Source organism: Chelonia mydas, chromosome 2 (genome assembly GCF_015237465.2).
Source record: "Chelonia mydas isolate rCheMyd1 chromosome 2, rCheMyd1.pri.v2, whole genome shotgun sequence".
Lineage (NCBI taxonomy): Eukaryota > Metazoa > Chordata > Testudines > Cheloniidae > Chelonia > Chelonia mydas.
The window spans coordinates 248,073,455-248,094,068 of record NC_057850.1 but is presented as its reverse complement, the minus strand read 5'-3'; the positions used below and the strand labels follow the sequence as shown (position 1 = coordinate 248,094,068).

At 43.7% G+C, this 20,614-nt stretch overlaps 1 protein-coding gene across 4 annotated transcripts in view; it reads right to left on the bottom strand.

Annotated features, from left to right (window-relative positions):
- Positions 1-20,614, bottom strand: part of ACVR2B (activin A receptor type 2B) — a 158,663-nt gene that overhangs the window by 15,721 nt on the left and 122,328 nt on the right. For 2 of the 4 annotated variants that reach the window (XM_037891144.2, XM_037891146.2), the window contains exons 3-10: positions 18,227-18,336; positions 16,624-16,775; positions 15,479-15,622; positions 14,382-14,525; positions 13,311-13,459; positions 5,283-5,397; positions 2,765-2,903; positions 1,874-1,921 (exon numbers count right to left, since the gene is read on the bottom strand). In XM_037891144.2, the coding sequence (XP_037747072.1) occupies positions 1,874-1,921; positions 2,765-2,903; positions 5,283-5,397; positions 13,311-13,459; positions 14,382-14,525; positions 15,479-15,622; positions 16,624-16,775; positions 18,227-18,336 (1,001 nt within the window). The remainder of the gene's footprint in view (positions 1-1,873; positions 1,922-2,764; positions 2,904-5,282; positions 5,398-13,310; positions 13,460-14,381; positions 14,526-15,478; positions 15,623-16,623; positions 16,776-18,226; positions 18,337-20,614) is intronic. The other 2 variants (XM_037891145.2, XM_007059431.4) reach the window with 1 other exon arrangement.

Below are 20,614 nucleotides of genomic sequence, written 5' to 3'. Positions count from 1 at the left end.
CCCAAACGTCTACAGCGCAATTTTACAGCCCCACAGCCAGAGCCCCTCTAGCCCAAATCAGCTGACACATACCAGCTGCCGGTGTTTAACTGCAGCGTAGACATACCCAGAATGAAGGGAAGGTATTTTTGAAGTTTCCAACGACTCTTCAGGGACAGCCACACAGTAGAGGTCATTGCAGTAAGCCTGGAGGCATTATGGGTTCATTCTTTATTAGCCCCCAATTATTTCCAAATCAGATATGCTCATTTTTACAAGTAACAACATGTTCCTCACAGACACACTAACTCCCAGCCTTACAAACTCAACCTGGACTCATGAGTTGAGCAGGGTTCTTTTCGGTGCATGCACCTCCAACAGTAGAAGGTTCTGCAGGCCAAATGTGCCCTTAGTTACAGGTGTGCACATTCAGTGTCTCGCAGCTCACATTTAGTCTGAAGTTACTGCTGAAGTGTGAGTCACAGTGCCCTTCAGCTCCGTTTCCCAGCGCTCGCTGTATGGGCTCCGCATGACCAACAAGACTAAACGTTCGGCACTGAAGCCAGCAGACATGGCTCTGAATAAATGCATGGAGCAGATCTGTTGAGTCAGAAGGTGCCTGTAGCAGAGAGACGGGACCTCCCTTGGAAACGGACAGCGAGCGAGGGCCAGGCGTCCTCTGGTGGACAGGAACAGGAAGTACAAAAGGCAGGCCCTGTAGCTCAGGTCAGGGGAAGCCACTGAGGGAGGCAGATGCTTCCACCCGGCTGCTGGAGCCTGAGCCTGCTGAGCACTTCTGTGACCCCAAGGACTCACCCTAACTGCCCAAGCTACCAGACACGCCCGATGTTGAGGGGCTGCTGGGATTACCATTTGCAGCGTACCTAGGGGAGACAGAGGACAAACCAGAGACCCATGTACCCCCCGAGGGAAGGGTAGGAAGTGGCCCACGGACAGCCAGATATGGTCTGGCTGGGTGGCTGCCAGAGTCCAGTTCCGTGGGTTGCAGCTGGATCCCCGCTGACCCAGTGGCAGACCACTCTGCCTCTGTTAGGGCCCTGGGCTGGAACGCTGTGGAGCCGGGTGGGCCCACGTCCCCCTACCCCCGGCCACCCCACCATAGGCCAGAAGGCCTGTGGAAGTGAGTCTGCCTGGGCCCCCTAGACTGCGTTGGGTGCTCGCTCCTGCCTGAGGGCTGGAGCCCTAGATTGCTGGTACCCGGCTCTGCTAGAGCTGGGGTCCCCAGCTTATTCCCCGCTCTGTCCTGCTTGAGGCCTGGAGCCCTAGACTGTGCTTGGTACCCTGCCCTGACTGAGGGCCTGGGTTACCAGACTATACCTGGCTCTATCCTGCCTGAGGGTTGGGCTGTAGACCGTAGGTGTCCTGCCCTGTCTCAGGGCGTGGGCCCCTGGACCACTCACTGCTTAACCCCGCTGAAGGGATTGAGGCCCCAGACCGCTAACTTCCCCCTTGTCTAAAACTGTTATTTCAGGGGCGTGACAGCCAAGAGGCATGGCCTTCCTCGGAGATTGACAGCGAGGGAGGGCCACACATGCCTACACGTTTACTGTGCCATTTACACATGCACAGACAGTAGAACTGCACTTTGGGTTCAATCCAGTGCCGACTGAAGTCAAAGGAAGTCTTTCAATCAACTTTAATGGGAACTGCATCAGGGCCTTTTGAAGCTGTAATTAATAAAGGGAGACGGGGGAAATCCAAACGGCTGTTCTGAACCATAGGAGACCTGCGTCATATTTCCAGCTCTGTCACAGACCTGCTGCGTGGCCTTGGGCAAGTCGCTTTATCTCCGGGTCACTGTTTCCCCTTCTTCCCCTTGTATGTCATGTTTAGACAGACAGTAAGCTCTCTGGGGAAGAGACTAGTCTCTTACCATGTGCATGTACAGGGGTCCCAATTTGATTTGCGTCTCTAGATGTTACTGTAATGCAAACAAACAATAATATTTGAAATCCTAAGGAATCAGCACGTTGAAGACCGGAAGTCTGTTCCATAACCCGATTCCATACAAAAACCGATGGGTTTGAACAGGTCGTGGAGTCGTGGAGTCGACAGAATGAAATGACTGTTTCTGCCTCCCCTCAGTCCTAACATCAGCAGGCAATCTTCTGTACATGGCAAGCCTGTCACCGATGAGTAGATGCGCTATTTCCACATGACACTTCCTGCTGACAGACTAGAGGTTGCCCCATTTTTCAAGCACGGTTTTGAGGCAGGAACAGAGAAAGTCAGGTGATGCGGGGAAAGCAAACTCTCGTGGCTAAGGCTGCAATGGCTTAACTCAAGTGCTTAGGCTTTTGTTCTTACAGTGTCGACTGCATTCTCCCCTATACTACACATTGGAGAAAGGAAGAAAGAGCTGATGCATTAGCCTTTCACTTCAGTTTAAAACTTGCTTAGGTAACAAGTGAAAACGAACAGGTCAGACGACAAAAAAGACCCCCTCTTCATTGGAGACACAGTACACCGGGTGCATCTAATACTTTAAAATAGGCCCACTGTCAAATGTGGCACTATTCTCTCTCATCTCATTCGCCAAATTTTTTATTGGGTTCCCAGTCATTATGCAATAAAATCTGCACACCGTTAAAAGCACTTTGAACCTTAACTCTATGAAGTCCACTGTTCAGAGGGAATGACAGTTTATTGGAAAATCCAGATTAACATATTAATGAGAAGAACATGCCATTCATTTTATGAAGACACCACCATTCTCTGGACAACATACCCCTGCTGAAGCTGAGCTGGGGATCTTTACACTTACCATCAGCTGCTGTGCACCTGGAGATTAACTCCCACAATACTAGTCCCATTGCATACATGTCTATTCTCAGGAAGGCATCTCGCTGGAAGTTGATTGCCCCCTCTAACACCTCAGGAGCCATGTACCTCCTTGTTCCCACCTACACCCCGAAAGAAAAAATGCAACTTAAGTTACAAGAGATAGTTGGGTGTGTAGAAACGACAGCTGTTCCATCAACCTCAAAGCTACTTCTCTGCTAAACTGGCTGTGTGCTGACTCCAGACAATATGGGTCCACTCTTTTTAGCATCACTCTTCATTAAAACCATTTCAAGCTCCATGAAACAGTTATAAAAAGGCTCCAAGTGTGTAGATATGTATATATTGATCATTCAATGGACACAAAGGGTTTGAATTAAATGCAATGAGGTAAGATGACTATATCTGAAATTCTGTCATCCATCCACACCACTGCCTCTAGCTATTGCAGCACACGCTGTAAGTAAAAACAAGTTAATCTCTGGAGACACTCCAAACACCTTAAGTTCAAGTCAGACTCAGTTATTGGATGGATCTCAGTTGATGGCTTAATGCTCCCTTTATAAATTTAAAAGGGAATGTTGAGCTGGTGAAAGGTTTGGTGAATAGAAGTTTGACAGCCCTGGATAGAAGTCTCATTTATCCAGAGGACAGGTGTAATGTGGACACTGGAAGCTTCACCACACTGTTCTGCCAATCTGCCTCAACCATGTTCTGGAGACCACCTCTAACCTTGAGAGAGTAGCTCAATCTCTTTTACACACCACTGTTAAAAATGCTGTTACTTTTAGTACAAAGATATCTTTATAGAGGTGCTACAAACACACGTGGTGAATACCAAGCCATGATGATGAGTGAGGAAAGAAGTGGACTGGAGTGGAAGGGGGAAATCACCTGTCCAATGCAGAAGTTAATTTTCTTTTTAATAATTTTTCCCCATCATAAACTTCCCATCTTGAAAGGGCCTGACTGTGGGACAAAGTCTAAGCACAAGAAGATGTAGACACTGTTAAAGGGCTAGAGAGAGGTGACCAAAATGGTCAGAGCTGTGGCTGCATTTACAGAGATATTAGGAATAACTAAGGCTACGTTTGTGTCATGGAGGTCACAGAAGTCAGGGAAAATTCTCTCCTTCAACCCCAGGGCTGACGGACTGGAGCTGGGGGGGGGGCCTTGGGAGGGTTCCAGCAACAGGCAACAGCCTCCTCATGGGGCCCCCTGCAAGTTTCCAGTGGCAGGCTACAGCCTCCTGAGGGGGCCCTCCCCAGGGTTCCAGTGACAGGCAATAGCCTCACACAGGGGAGGAGGGTGCCTTGGGCAAGCACCTGGGAGTGTCCTGTTTTCTCTTCGGGAAATATGGTCACCCTGCAGCTCCCAGCCGCCATGGGTGGAGGGGACCCACCGGAAGCTTCCAGCTGCTGTGGGCAGACAGGGTACCCCACAGCTCCCAGTCACCACGGTGGCGGGAGAAACCATGGAGCCACAGCAGCAAAAGTCACAGATCATGGCTTCCGTGAATTTTGTTGCCTGTCACCTGTCCATGACTTTTACTAAAATAGCCTTAGGAATAACTCATTGCTAATTCATAGTGGGACAGAGGAAAAGTAGTAGACAGGATTTGAATGGTATATTCAAAAATATACAGGCGTGTAAAGGAAAATTATTGGCTCCTCCTTTAAGCCCACTGTAGAACGCAAGAAGAGGGTGTCACTATGAAATTTAAAGGTAGCAAATTCAGAACCATTAAAAAAGCAGGGTGGTTTTGTCTGTTTTTAAACACTGTGTAGTCAGCTTGGGAGATTTATTGCTACTAAAGGTCTCTAGGCAGCTACAATGACTGGATTTTAAAAAAACAACAATTTTATGACTCAATATTTAATGCTAAAACCAGTGATCAAATCTCATGCTGCAAGGTATAAACTGAATGCCTCCAGGGGTCAGGATGGTCTCCACCTCCATGCTATGCAGCCTTGCACAACTGACTACATGCACTATTGGAGAGGGTAATGGGTCACCTTCCTCTGCAGTAGCAGATAAAAGCTACTGGTGGAGCCAAGTTACCTTAAAATGGCAGGAAGAAAGTGCCTAGCAGTGCAGGAAATATAAAGATCAAGTGCCATTCTTTATGGAAAGTGTTTCTGCTCACTTCGTTCCCTGATTCAGTATCTGGGATATAAGTAATTTGCAAAAGTAGAAGAACAGTTGGTGGGTGTAATATAAAATATATAAAAGAGGTAAATCTGGGTCATCCCATACCCTGCTCTTTGAGCAAAAAACTAAAGCTAATTTAAAATCAGCTATTGAAGCTAATTTAAAATCAGCAATTAAAAAGGCATTTTGTATCTCTTGCCCCTGCAAATTATCCAAGCTGAGCAAAACAATGCCCTTCTGCAATTTCCTGTCCCCCGGTAACTGTCCCCATATCCTGCATCTGCAGAAACACTGCCCACTCCCAGAAGATGTGGTAAGCCCCATATTTATTTCTAAAAGCTAATTATTACCTGTCCATGGGTGTCCCCTGGAGGTTTTCCAGGCTCGAATCGTACAGCCAGTCCAAAGTCAGCTAGAACTGCTGTCAAGTCATTCTTCAACAACACATTTTTACTCTTGAAGTCCCTGCAGACAGCCAAGAAACAAGTTTGAGAAGGATTTAGTATGGCACAAATCCCATCACTTTTAAATAAACATGTCAAAACTTGACTGGTTTAATTGCCAAGCTCGGGATGAGCTCCGTGACCCAGTGAGAATCCAGCATGCTGAAGATGCACCTGTCTTACATCTCTGAGATCATACCTGAATCTATGAAAGCAATAAACAAACTAGAGCCCTCACTGTTCCTGACCATATTTAACAGATTTCCTTCCCTTCCACCATATATTTCTGCATATGTGTTTTTACAAAATACTCCAGTTCAAAGAATCTAAGGTAGAGTCAGACTGACACACTGCTTTAAGAGTGGCATTAGGGCATTGCCTACAAACACCCATGCTGGGCCCGATGCTCATACATGCTACATAGAGCGGCATGGAGGCAGATTTCAGCCTTTGCATTGAAGTGAGGCCACTGCTCACATTTCATTGATATGGCAGTTGTGGCCCACTGTTTGACTGGCAGCCTCTCCTCCCCCAACCTGAGGGAAAGGATTATAGTGACGGTGCCATAGAAAAGGCAGGGTTCCTGTGGTACGCAATCAGGGTGTAGGAGGTATGGCCGTTACACTGGTTCCAATAAGATAACAGAAGAGCAGAGAAATAAGAGCAGAAGCAAAAGGAAGCATGGGAGGAGGGTAATTTCAGAAAAGAATCGAAGCAGGGAAAGGAAAACAAGGAGAAAGCAGGAGTATAGGGAAAATTAATGTCAAAATAAAAACAGGGATTGAACTAAAAGGGATCATAATGTATTATTTATAGATATACGCATACACCCCACTCCCCAAACATGCCACACATACACAGAGGTATAAAAAACATGAGACATGAAGGCAGCTCCCACGTTTAAAGTTTCTACCATTCATGCACTATACAAAAGTCAGCATTTCATACTAATGGGCAAATCCCTCCTCCACCTGGCATTCTCAGCAGTGTTCCCTCAAAGAGGCATTTGAGGGGTGAGGGAGAGCACCCAAATGTGATAAGAGGTTATATTACAAATTGGTTTTGCCAGTACTACCTACAGACTGTTCCCTTGTACATACTATATATACATTTTGTATACACTGGGCTTTAAAAATAAGCATGGAAAACTGGTCTCTTACTCCATTCAAAGTCAGCAGTTTCTGTAAAGTCTGATTGCAATTTTAAATTAGAAGAGAGCTTAATCTAGTTAGTTTGTTATTATAAACAACGCACCATCACCGACAAACATACTAGACCCTTTTAATAGTTACTGTATTCATTATGCCCATTAATGTATGAAGCAAATGTTACATTTATATATTATAATCCTTTGTCATCTTAAAGTAGTAGCCCTTTACAAAACAAGGTCCCCTTGGAAACAAGCTGATGTAAGCTGAATTCAGCTCACTCTTTCTACAGGCTTCAATAATTGTGTGTGACGGAGATCTATTACATTTAATTTTTGAACTACAGGACCAGCACTACCCTAGAGATATTGACTGTTCTAGGTGTTGGACCACTAGTCACTGACAGAGTCCAAATTCCCTTTGTAGTGGTTTATTATGGGTTGAGTGGCCTTTTATCCACAAACCCTTCAAAGCCATGTCCTTACCTTAGTCTTCTAGTCAGAACGTGAGTAAAAGACCTAATGAGAAAAACCTCACTCCCTGGCCTTTCCACATTTTCATCAGAAAAGAGATGTTTGTGAACATAATTAAGTTACAGACCTCAGACAACAGATGGCAATGCCCTGTATGCACCGCATTATAATTTTCCTATATTCTTTCAGTTCACTCCGTGACCTTGCTGAATGCAGGACACTGCTGGCCTGCACAACATAATTAATGAGGTCAGATACAATTGTTTAAAACTAAAAAATGATCTGTCAAAATACTTTGGGAAGAGAGGAATCGCTGGACCAGACAGAGGGGTCTACTGCGTTTCTGGGTGTCATAAGGCCACATCCAAAGGCAGGCTGAGCTGCTCAACCCCCAAGTCTCGGCCTTCTGAGAAAGGAAATAACTCTTCCTTACCACAGCCACACACAAAGATGCATGTTCTAGTTCAAGAGTTTCTGGCGAGGTGATTAAGGTGGGGGAAGGGACTTAGCCCACTGTACAGTAAAGAAGTTATTGGAGACATTTCTGCAGTGTAGGGTTTGTTATCATAGCATATTCACAACAAAATTTAAAGAGTGCTTAATTTCTTAAGCAAAGCTGTGCTCTCATGGTTCTACCTCATTGAACTACGACTCCATTTGGCAGAGGAGTTAATTTATGACAAACTCACTAAACCACAATAATACATTGCTCCACCTTCTTAAAAACGTAAAAATGAATGATTAGATGCGTATATACAAAACACACACACATATATACTTACTTTTTAGGGCATATTGTGCATCTATCACATTCTCCATGCGCATATACAAAGAGGTAAAAACACTTTAAAAACGTACATCCAAACTGACCAAGTGGCCAAAAATGTCAAGGAATGACTCCCCTTCCTACAAAAAGAAAAATAATCCTCCACAGAAAGAACTGCAGGCTTTCAGCTGTCAAAGAGTAAGACAAGAAGATCTATACTGATGCGCTTAAATAAAAACAGTCCGATTTTCTGAACAACTGAACATCTGGCGACTCCCACTCAGATCTAAGAAATAGGATTTTAAGGCACAGCCAATCGCTGGCTTGGCAACATGACCCAAAGGTCCTCAAGTTATTCAGTCCGACCAGGGTAATGGGGGGAGGATTAAGCTCTAGAGTCAGGAACCTCCACTGAAAATCCCTTCCTACTAGCCTCCTCCCATTTAGATGTGGGGGCGGTCCATGTGAGTGTCCTAGCTGGTAGGTAACAGAATGCAGCAAGAGAAGAATACTTCTTCCACAGTGCCATTCACACCCATATATATCCCAGAACCCACTGGCAACAAAGAATAAAGATTAATACAAGTTTATTTTATTATCTGCTCCTATCAAATAAAGTGCGAGTTTTAAATAAGTCAGCACCCTACCATTGTGAGCTGAGAGCTCACACGTCCAGGGTAAAATGGCATTTGTGAACTTAGGCTTCCCGCATCCCAGGCGCCAGCTCCTGCGGCTAATGGGAGCTGTGGAGCTGGCGCTTGGGGCCAGGGCAGTGTGCGGAGCCCCCTGGCTGTCCCTACGTATAGGAGCTGGAGGAGGGACATGTTGTTGCTTCCAGGAGCTGCTTGAGGTAAGCCCCACCCCTGAGCCCATCCCCTGCTGGCCCAACTTGCTCCCCTTCCAACGTGTCTGGGACCCACCCTCCCCAAGCCGCTTCCTTCAGGCCCCCCCTTCCCTCTAGCGGTTGTTCCCCCTGCCATGGACCCTGCCCGCTGGGTCTGTCACCCCGTTCCTGGTGGGTTCCAGCCCCCTGCACGACCCTCCTGTCCCCACTCGCTGGCTCTCACATGTCACTGGCCTGTTAGGCAGCACCTCCAGCCTCCTGCGTGGCTCTTCACCTGCTGGCTGATGGCCACAGAGCCTCACCCGACTGGGGCTGCTATTGCTGTTTCCCTCCCTCAGCACACATGCAGGCAGGGACTTGAGCTGGGGGGCTTCCTGATTTAACTAGGCAGCTGGGCCATGGTAGTGATCTGGGGTGCTGGCTACTCCCCATTGGCCATGGTCTAGAGCTCCCTGATTGGCCAGAGGCTTGGTCAGTCCAAGGATCCCATCTCCTCCTCACGCCCCACCCCCCCTCATAGTATGGGGAGAAGGCACCAAAAAAAAAAAAAAAAAAAACCAACCAAGAAAGCCAAAAAGTTTTAGTAAAAACAACAAGGAGTCCATTGGCACCTTAAAGACTAACAGATTTATTTGGGCATACGCTTTCGTGGGTAAAAAACCACTTCTTCAGATGCATGGAGTGAAAATTACAGATGCAGGCATTATATACTGTACCACATGAAGAGAAGGGAGTTACCTCAAGTTTTAGTAAGGGGCCAACAGTGCCCTTACACATGAGGGAGGGGGACATATGTTAAACAGTGCAGAGTTCAGCAGTCCCAGAAGACAGTAGCCCAGAGGCAAAAACCAAAAGGCATTTGGTCCCCACAAAAAGTGGGGGCTCCAGTTCATCTGATACCAAAAGGTCCTTAGAGTACTGGAATTCCTGCACTACCAAGAAGGGATTCGGTGCCAACAGGGTAGCTCAGGCAACAGCTGCTGAAGCAGATAATACTGACAATCGCACCACAATGGAAGATGGGCACTGTGGTTTGTTCAGTGCCGACGGTGCTGAACATACCAGTACCAGTGGCTGGACAGACTTCATCAGTACTAACAATTGGGTTAAGGGGCACAATGGTAAGCTGGTTTCATGTACTGGTATGTACTACGTACGCTGGCCCAGATGCATCAATACCAACAGCTGGGCCAAACTTGCCCTGTGCTTGCTCTCTGTGTTGGTAGAAGGTACCAGGGCCCTATTGGAGCCATGTCTCTTTTCCTTGGAGCTCCAGGGCGTCACAGCCCTGCCAGTACTAGTGGAGGAGTCCTTGGCTTCAACAGTACCTATGGGGACTATAGGCTTGGCTGAGCACCAGATCTTTAGAGCTGGCTCCTTGGAGTGAGAATCTGCATTCCTCTTTTTGGGAGTCTTCCCAGAGGCCTCAAAAGTCTTCCCCTCCTTTTTGGGGAAGTCTGCCCCGAGGCAGAAGTGGCACTGGCTCTGTCCAGGGACAGATATGCTGGGGCGGAGTGCGGTGAGAGAGGTGGTGTCTCCTGACCTGGTTCTGTATGCAGAGAACGTTCTATCATGAACAGTCCCAGCTTGAGCTCCTTGTTCTTCCCTGCCCTAAAGTTGAGAGCCAAGCAGAAGTTACACTTCTGAGGGACACGGGATACCCCCAAGCAATGGACATACTTAAGAGTGGCCATCGCTTACAGGAATAGCCTCTCAGCAGGAGAGGCAGCATTTCAAGCATGGCAGGTGAAGAATGCCCAGCTAGGAAAACAAGTCTCCCTGGGGGGAAAAGGAGAGTAGAACAAAACAATCTTCTCACTACATGTACAAACTAACTCACTAACTACACTAACAACTATCAGACTAAGTATCTAAACAATAAGGAATAAAAGAGAAAGGCCGAGGCATGCTCAAGGCAGAGGTTCTCAATCTCCCCCGCCCCTTTTTTTTTGAGGCCCCCCCCACATGCTATAAAAATTCCACAGCCCAGCAGTGCCACAACGGTTTTTCTGCATATAAAAGCCACCGCCAGCGTTAAGGGGAGGCAAGAAGGGCCACAGGGGGCCCCGTGAAGCTAAGTGGCTCAGGCTTTGGCTTCAGCCCCAGGTGGCAGGGCTTGGGGCCCCAGGCTTCAGCACCGTACAGCACAACTTCGCCTTTCTGCCCTGGGCCCCAGCAAGCCTAACGCTGGCCCTGCTTGCTGAACCCCCCGAAACCTGCTGGCAGCCCCCCAGGGGACCCCAGGGCCCTGGTTGAGAACCACTGCTCTAAGATTCCTTCTCAGGCTGAGGTGACTGAGAAGGAACTGATGCAGTTCACCTGCACAGCCCCTGTATAGCTTTGGTGTCTGACATTAGGAGGCTTAGAGTGCATTCACGGGCTGAAAGGACACTGCTAGGTGAAAAATCTCCAATCACAGGCTCAAGAGGCACGTGTGTACCTGAAGCAGAGCATCCAGAGGGACACTACTCAAAGAAGAAATGATATTTTGCAGCATTAGATTCCACTGATTTATACACCAATGCTCTTACTTTAAATTTCCACTAGAGGGCACTATAGCACTGACAAGCAAGGATTGTGATAATTACAACATTAATCCTCCTTTTGTGCCAGAGGCCAATAGTGTTACGGAGTTAGCTGAAGCTTTTTATGGCAGTAACTCACTCTGACTTAACTGAGAATTCAAGCATTTTAACAGTGCATTGTCCTGTGCTATTCAAAAATATCACCCAACTTGAAACATATTTACTCAGAAATTTTTTATTTTTTTTTTTTAGACAGGGGAAGGACAGTAAAATACACCCCTGCCCTGAAACATGCTTCTTAGATGGTAAAGTTTACACATTGGGAATGAATTTTTTTCCCCTTCCTCTTCCCCTCCCCTGCATCACTTGCTAAATCTATTGTGACACTAATTACCATGGTTCACAGCTTCAAGAGACTTTTGCATGGCTTTTTCCCTGCCCCACCCCTAGGAATTTCACATATAAATCACTGCATTTATTTTACAGGGGCAAGTGTCAAGGAGGCAGAGTTCCCCCACAAGCAACTGAAATGCAGCTGCAGGCTCTTGCACAAGATCACATTTCTCAGAATTCTCTGTTTTGGGGGGTGTGCACACACAGACACTGAACAGAAAACACTTTTTATAACAGAGATTTAAGCTTTTCGGATGTAAAAATCAGTCTCACCAAATCAAATACAGACTACTGCAATTGAATTTCATGTTTCAGCTCAAGCTAAAATGCAGTACAGTGGGTGGAGGAGTATGTCCTGGGACTGCCATGTATATAGCCTTTCACCTGACTTAAATCCTTCCTGAAAACTCACCTATCCTGCGATGCCTGGAGCAAGCAAGACTATACCATCAATATGTTTATTTTAGAACAAGCTATCCAGAACCATCACAACATGCAGCTGTATAAAGTGAGTATCTATCTGACTGTTACCATAACCCTTATCGCTCTGCACTCCAGCAATTCGCCCTGCTACCCTAACCTGTATCATGTCTAAAATGTACTGTACACTCTTTGGGGCAGAGGTCTTCTCTTCTTGTATCTTTTGTACAACTCACGGCAAGCTAAGTGCTATAAAATAGACAGCAGCCATTTCCTATTTCACTTATTCTTTCCTTCTGAACAAAAAGCTCATCTGGAGAGGATAAGACTAAGCATCAAGTTTGAAATAATTATATTCCCTGGAAGCACCGGTTTAAATCCTTGCATAGTCAAGTAGACATACTGAATATACAGACTGCAATACAGTTTATTAATATTATAAGGCCAGAAGGGCCAGTTTTGATCATCTAGTCTAACCTCCTGTAGAACACAGGACTTCCTTGAATTAATTCCTGTTTGAGGTACAAAGCAGATCTTTTAAAACACATCCAATCTTGATTTAAAAAATGCCAGAGATGGAGAATCTACCACAACAGTTGATAAACTATTCTAATGGTTAATTACCCTCGCTGTTAAAAATTTCCACCTTATTTCTAGTCTGAATTTGTCTAAATTCAAATTCCAGACACTGAATCTTGTTATACTTTTGTCTAGTCTGAAAAGTCCTCTATTATCAAATTTCTATTCTCCATGTAGATACTAGATTGTGATCAAGGGGTACCCCTTAAAACCTTCCCTTAGTTAAGATAAACAAATTGAGCTCTTTGAATCTATTGTTATAAGGGTTGTTTTCCAATCCTTCAATCATTCTTACAGCTCTCCTCTGAACCCTCTCCAATTTATCAACATCCTTCTTGAATTGAGGACACCAGAACGGAACGCAGTATTCCAACGTGTAGATCCTTTGGATAAGGACTAAATCGAGGTCCTGCCTACTCTGTTTGGACATTAAACAGCCTCTGGCGCTTTCAGTGGAGGATCTGTCCCCCGCATGTTTTTGGTCTAAATTCCTTTCTTCTACAGGGGCTCTGCAGTGAGGTGGCACAGACTACCTACCTGGCTATTACTGTACGTGTATCTTTTGCAAAATACTTTAGGATGAAAGGCATTACATAAAAGCAAGTTCTCCTCCCTCCTCTGTTCAACAAAACTGTCACCAGAAGGCTGTGTATTTTAGACAGAGAGGTGGGTGAAGTGATACCTTTTATTGGACCAACTTCTGCTAGTGCAAGGTTCAAGCTTTTAAGTTTCACAGAGCTCTTCACGTCACGAGCTGAAGAACCACAGTTATGCAAAAAGACAATACCTGTGTGCTATGGCAGGTTTGTGTCCTTCCCCTTTACACCAGGGGACATCTTCATGTAGGTAGGACAGTCCATGGGCCATTGTTTCTGCAACGTGGCAGAGTTCATTCCAGCTGATAATATTCCCCTTCAGGTAATCTGTCAGAGAGCCCTGAGAAACAGACCATCATATGTTCTTAGAACTTAATCACAGACCTTGGTAAGTTACAGCTGTGCCAAATCATCAGTTTAGAGATCGGTTTTAATGAGTGCTTGAGAAGTTTGAACTTTGATTTGACAGAAAAACCCACTTGCAAAGACTAAAACAAAAAAGAAGAGAAGAATGTTGGTGAAATACTATCACTTTCCCGGACTCATTACAACACATGAATTTAGAGTATTTGAAATAAAAACACCTAATGGCTTTAAAAATTAGTTCCACCAGGTCTAGCTACCTCAAGGAAAAACTGGAGCAGCTATACAAGAAGGGGAAAGCCTTAAATGAGAAAAAATCTTACATTCTATTAGCTATCTATGGAAATGATTGACTCCATCAACCTTGGATTAAATACAGGGATAAGACTGCAGCTCAAACCTGGATTTGCACGTTTGTTTTGTTTTAAATGTTCTTTATATTTGGCAACTAAAGAAATCCATGAAACAGAGATATGCTGTGAGTTTTAAGTAAATACAGAGCCTGTCTGAAAGTGCAGAGTAAGGACTGCGACAGTCTGACTGTCATCTCTGAATGCTATCTCTCAGGTTTGCCTACACAGGTGCAAGGTTACGACTGCTTACAAGTGCAAACACTGGCCTTTTCCACTTCTCCTGTCCTGCAGAACAGACTGATTTTCTAAAGCCGACAGTTCTTCTGAGAAATCTTTAAACCAAAGGTTAGTTTGCCTTTTTTCTTTCAATAAACTGAAACATAGCTCACCATGGAGAAGTGAGAGACACTCTGGAATAGCTACAAGGGGAACATGACATTCCAAAGTGGCTGTTCAAATGGCAAACATCCATTCCAAATCCTGCATAGTTGCCCCAATAGGCATCAGTCCCTTTAGCCCCCAAATGGAAATGTGGATATATGATACCTTGTCATGGAAAGCTGTGATCAGCCATAGCTCCATCTCCAGGTTTGTTCCTCGCTTCTCTGCTGCAATAAACTGCAAAAGGTTTTCGTGCTTCATGCCAGGGGTGTTGAAGATTTCTCTCTCACTCTGCCAGGATATTTTATCCTAAAGCAGAGGGAAACATGATCAAAGACCACTTCTAAATTAAACCTTCCATTTAAAGCAAATAGCTGCCATGACACATTGCATTGCTGATGCTCCTCTTAAAGTTATTCTCAGACATTGTAAAAAGGAGTACAGATGCCTTTAAAATTAGGCAATTTCCCAAAAGGTCTAGATGCCAGAGTGGGAGAAGACATTCTTGTACTCAACCCCTCCCGAAACCACCCTCAGAAAGCTCTATAGCCTCATTAAAAAAAGTGAAAGCTGACAATATAAAGTCATGGATTAAAAAATGTAGCCAAAATTTCTGTGAAAGCAAGTAAAAGAATGAAGCCTATGCAAATACCTAGATTTATATTTTAGCTGCAATTGTTAAGATTATCATAAACCGGAATGGATTGTGTAAGTGTCCAACTAGTTAGCCACAGCTGGTCTGGAGAGAGGATATAGAAATGAAAAACACAAGGAAGGGGAGGATTAAAGAAGAAGGGTCTAGGGGAGGAGCACAAAGATTTTTCAATAATTTTTCTTCAACTGGACATGTCTGATTGCTTTGGTCTTTCCATTTGCAATTCTTAGAGTTTTGAATATTCAAAATGAAATATACAATGTCTCAGCACAGTAATGTTCCCATACAACTAGTCTTCACTTCATTAGGACTGTGGCTTTGTGAGCTGCGAATTACTTGTTATGTTCAGGTCTGGATTCACAATTTACTCAGGCAACAGTCATGCAAGATCTGGGATTAACATGGTCTTTTGAGCACTCTGAGTATTGCGCTGCATGCTGCCTCCCTGGATTTCTACAACTCTGAACATTTGGACCTAAGTTAAAATGCCCTGTAGATTTCAAAATGGGATCGTTTACCCAGCTAGAAACAGCAGCTGCTGCAGCTGGCATTTGCTAATGAGCTAAACATACTGAAAGGCATATGGAGGTCCTTGAACTTTTCTCACCTGTATGGGGAAGATTTTCACTGCTACATAGTCATTCATCAGCTGAGCCTTCCAGACACAGCCAAAGCGCCCCCTAGCTTTGATCTCCAATAATTGCAAAGGCTTAAGGCCAACCAATGGAGAAGGGGGTGGTGGACCAGGGTCCTAGAAAACAAAAGAAGGATAAAGATGTGGGTTACAAACTGAAGTCAAATAGTGAAGCAAGGGGAAAAATGTATTTTATCTGACTGAAATTTTACTGTTCAAAGTAAGTTATGATTTAGTAGCAGAGCAGTGTGAAATTCACATTTTGTTTTGCAGAATTTGTGCATGAAACACTTTGCCATTAGGTGGCATTTCCCACCCTCAAATGTGGTTTATATGAAACGTTAAACTACTTTTTGCATCAAATCATGACAAAAGCTTGAATTTTCTCATGTCTTCAATGCAAAAGCTGTCTTCACTTGGAAAACATTTACACCTTACTGATATCTCCTGCAAAAAAAATGCAACCTTCAGTTTTGTTACAAAATAGCAAAGTATACCTAAAATTTCAATTAGTTTTTCACTTTGAATACTTCATACCATTCTAATGAATAGCAAGTAAGCAGGTCTGTCATCCAACCAGGCACAATAGACTTCCATAAAAATAACAGCTGTATAAACTCAGTGTTTGTATGAAAGATGCTATTTACAATACAATGTAGCTTCATGCAGAAGAGTAGTTGGGCTCCTCCAATCCAAATCTGTCTTCCATGTTTGAAAAGCTCATTTGGCATAGGTTCTGTCTAGTCACGCAGGAATAAAAAGGTGTCCAGCACCTCAAACTAAAATTCGGCCATAAGATTTTTTTAATTTCACCCCATAGAAAAATATTTGGTTCTTACACCATGTGCTAAGACAGCCATTATGAATTCCAGCATGGTACTGCAACATTTGTTTAATAATTTAACAAAGCAAAGAGAAAGTTCTGCCAGCTTAAATTAATAATGTGCCAGTCCAGGACAATCAATCTAAGAGGACTGAAATACTCAAACTGAACAGCTTCTGTACTTTCATAATCACCCGGTAAACTCAGTGAAATTAAGTTTCCAAAAGAGAGAAAAAAAAAAAAAAAAAGTCAACTCTTGCCCTTTAGTTTTCAAGGTATCAGGCTTCTGACTCACCTCATTAATGTCAACGTGCCCATAGGGGGGCTTTCGGTGACGGTACATCCAGAAGGCCAAGAGAATGGCCACTGACAGAACAGCGATTGGAAGCAGAGAGTAAACCAGAATGTTGAGTAGTGAGGGTGTTGGTGGTGGTGGCTCATATATTACTGTAAGAGGGGAGGGGAACAGTAAGTGAAACAGGATTTTTTATATTTGCAATCGGATTAGCGGCTGTAGTTCCAGACATACACAAGCATTTGCACTCCCCCAACTCCTTAGCAGAGGACATTTGCTAGTGTGACTCTCATGCTCTTGTAATGACCAATTTATTAATGACAGGTTTCAGAGTAGCAGCCGTGTTAGTCTGCATCCGCAAAAAGAAAAGGAGTACTTGTGGCACCTTAGAGACTAACAAATTTATTTGAGCGTACAGCTCACGCTCTAAAGTACCGCATTAGAACGTCCCCAGAAAAGTTCCACGGACCCAAGTAAAGTAGAAAATTGCCTTCTGGAGTTTCTAAGTCTACATGCTTGCCTGCTGTTAACCCCAAAAGATTTTACGTGGGCACGGATACGGGGTAAAGGAACAAGGCAAAGACCCTTCCCCGCCACTGCCATTACCTAACAAAAAGGAAGGTTTTCCAGCCATGGCAATAAGATGTCATTTTAAAGTAAAATACTGCAGAAGCCATCTGCAAATGTACTGTCTCCACAGTAGTACCAATTCCCCATTCCAATCAGTAAAGCTGGTGAACAAAGAATGGGAAGTCTAAATAGAGCCATGTTGCTTCACTGGAGACATAGAAGGATGAGGGATGGAGAAATCTTGTTATTTGCCAAATTAAACAAAAAAATCAGTAGGGAAAGGCTTATTTTGTTATTATGAGGCTATGAAGGGTATTTTAATAACAATAGGTAATAAAAATGTGTAAATAATTAATAACTTCCATAAAGTCCTGGAAAATTTTATAAGGATTTAATACAATTCTATAGAAATTACTCTGAAAAATCTATACTGTTCAACCGAGAAAAAGACACTTTCTATAGATTCCTTGAGATCACCCTATAGAAAAAGAGATATTTTCTATTAAAATTTTATAGGATGGTTTAAAAGACATCTATAGAAAAATATAATTTAAACTCTAATACTTTTCCATAAAAGAGAACTTGCCCTTTAACTTATATTCACAAATGCTGCAAATCACCACAACTGCATAAACATTCCTTTCTAATCTCCTTAGTCAGCAAAATATACAGGAAGTTAGTTAAGAGGGACAGTTTGTCCATACTCATACATTTAACTATTATTTCTCCTCTTAGTAGGCTTCCTTTTGCAATAATCCACCTCAAGCATTCACTGAAGAGAGAATTTAGTCCTTGCTAATGATACGCAAGGTTTCTGCACAATTCACTTTACTCAAAACAGCAGCATTTTTTAAAAAAATACGCTGTGTAAAAAAATTTATCTGCTAAACTTCCAAAGTTTGTAACCGAAGGCATCCTCTGATTTCTTGCTTGCTGAATACCAAGCAATTCAAGGTCCCTGCAAACCAACAGAGATCAAGGTTTTTAAACAGATCCCCCCTCCACCCCCACCTCCCCAAAATGAGTCACTTACCTTCTGGACCAGTTACTTCAGGTAAGTGCGTAAATTTCTCATTGCAATAGTTCCCCTCACAGCAGCAGAAAAACACTTGAGGGTTCTCTTCTGTGGCTACACATTCTTGCCTGTATCAGGAACGGGGTAAAGGAACAAAGGGGGAAGGTAGAGGAGGGGGAAAAATTAGTGAATTGCTTTATACTGTCCTAGGCAGAGAAGATTTGGCTGCAGTGAAGTTTCTGTTTTTCTCCTCTTTCTGTTGCATTCTGCAGACCTATAGTCTCTTAAGCTAGAAAGTTTTGTGTTTTGTTTTTAAAGGGAATAACCAAGAATGAGACTTTGCTATAGAACTCTAGTTTGCAGCCATTGTATATGAGTGCACAAAAGGGTAAATTAAACCCAGGTAAGAGTGAACATTCCAGGACTTTTGGCAGACAGTCATCCGTGCACTTCCTTCACTCTTCCTATATCTTTAATCACATGTTTTTCCTCACCGGTCCTTTGCTTCCCTCAATGTACGGCATGGACAATGCTCAGGGAAAGAATTGAGCTGTTGTGTAGTGAATGAGACTGATTTGCTCTAGCAGTCAGAAGGTGTGTACAGAATAAAATAGGGGATTGCAGGAAGAAAAAGGATGGTCTTGAGGCTAAGGCAGGTGAATGCTGCACAGGAGAACTCCGTACTACCCCGCCTCTGTCATAGAGCTTTTATGATTTATTGAGTAAGTCACTAATTAAAATGTGGGCAGGTGGCCACTACCTAGGTGTTCGCCATTTTCTGGGTGCCCAACTTGAGACATCTGAGGGCTGATCTGTGGAAGGGCTGAGCACGCAACTCCAGCTAAAGCAAATGGGAGCTGTGGATTCTCAACATGTCAGTAAAGTAACGTGATCTAGAGGAATGAGTACAAGGTTGGGAGTCAGGCGGCCCAGAGTCTAATTCTGGCTCTGTCACCGATTCACCTCATGGCCTCAGGCAGTCTCTTTGTCTTAGTTTTGCCAGCTGTAAAACGGGTAGAACGTTCTCTGATCTTGCAGTGGAGAAAAATTCATTAATGTTTGTGTGGCACTCATACCCTAGAAAAGACTGTGAAGAAACAAATAATTCCATATTCGCCGCAGGCTTTGGACGGTGTGTAATAAATAAGCCTGTGATCTCTAACTGAATGATAAGCAGTAAAATACCAAAGAGCTGCTCCATTCCCTGAGCGCTCTCTGTCCTGTGCACTGACCAAGGCAGGGATCACATGGGGGGAAAAAAAACAGTATATGATCATGTAATTTAAGACTGTATTGTAATTAATATGCAGAAGTGGACCAAATTAATGTTGCACACGCAACCTAAATTCTGGCATTTCCTAACTTTTGAGTGTTTGACTTTGCAAATAAAGAAAGTTCTTTTAACATAATATTTTTGGAAGGGGGACCCATTTTAAGGCTGCTCAGCTTCAACTCATTAGCAACATTCTGATCCCCATGAATTTCAAAGCCTTAAAGGCATATTATCCAGGCACTTCAGCTCACCAGACTATACTTTGGTATTTTATTCTTCACATCTAACTTTAAACCTTGTAACTCAGCAATAGTGGATAAAAATCATCACATTTAAACAGGAAGACGGGGCACCCTAAACTGGAAGGAGGCCAGAAACCCTCCTTGAGCCAGCCCCACTTTTGTAGTTACTGTATCTAACTATATTTCCATTTTATTGGTGTATCGTCTCTAACAACTACCTGCATTAGTTATCTTACTTGCAACTAATAGAGAGTAAGTCTTATTCATGTACTTAATATAGTTACCTACCTCAAGTAACTACTAGTTCGCTTTAAAGAAAGAATTTCCACCTAAACATGAGTACCTGTCTTCTAAACAAATGTAAGTTGTAATTCTAAATATTCTCAGTTGTCTCTAGTTCAGATAGCACTGCAGTTATCTAGCCATACTGTTTCAATATTTTGTATATCTTAAAAAGATTCTCATATAGGTATCAAACAAACTTCATCAGTTTTCCACACATCCTTTTTCCTGCCAGGTCAGTGCACAACATGTTCCAATAACTGTTGTAGTGTTCTACTACCTCAATTCTCCCCCAGTGCAAGTTGCTACTGTTTACAAACACCTGCTTTCTTTGTCAGGTTTTTACCCTCTCCAGTATATTATCAAGTTACTTAGATTGCAGATTTGTGCTCTATGAACTGTATCAAAAGATTTTGTGCTCTATGAACTGTATCAAAAGATTTCCTAAATCCAGCTAAATTTATATGCCTAACTTCCTTCCCTGAAACACACTGAGGAAGTAATAAAACAATCACGTGTCTGACGTTATTACTCTATCTGTGAATCCATGCCAAGCCTCCTCGATTGTGACATCAATAGCACATAGCTAGAAGTAAGGGTGGAGAAGGC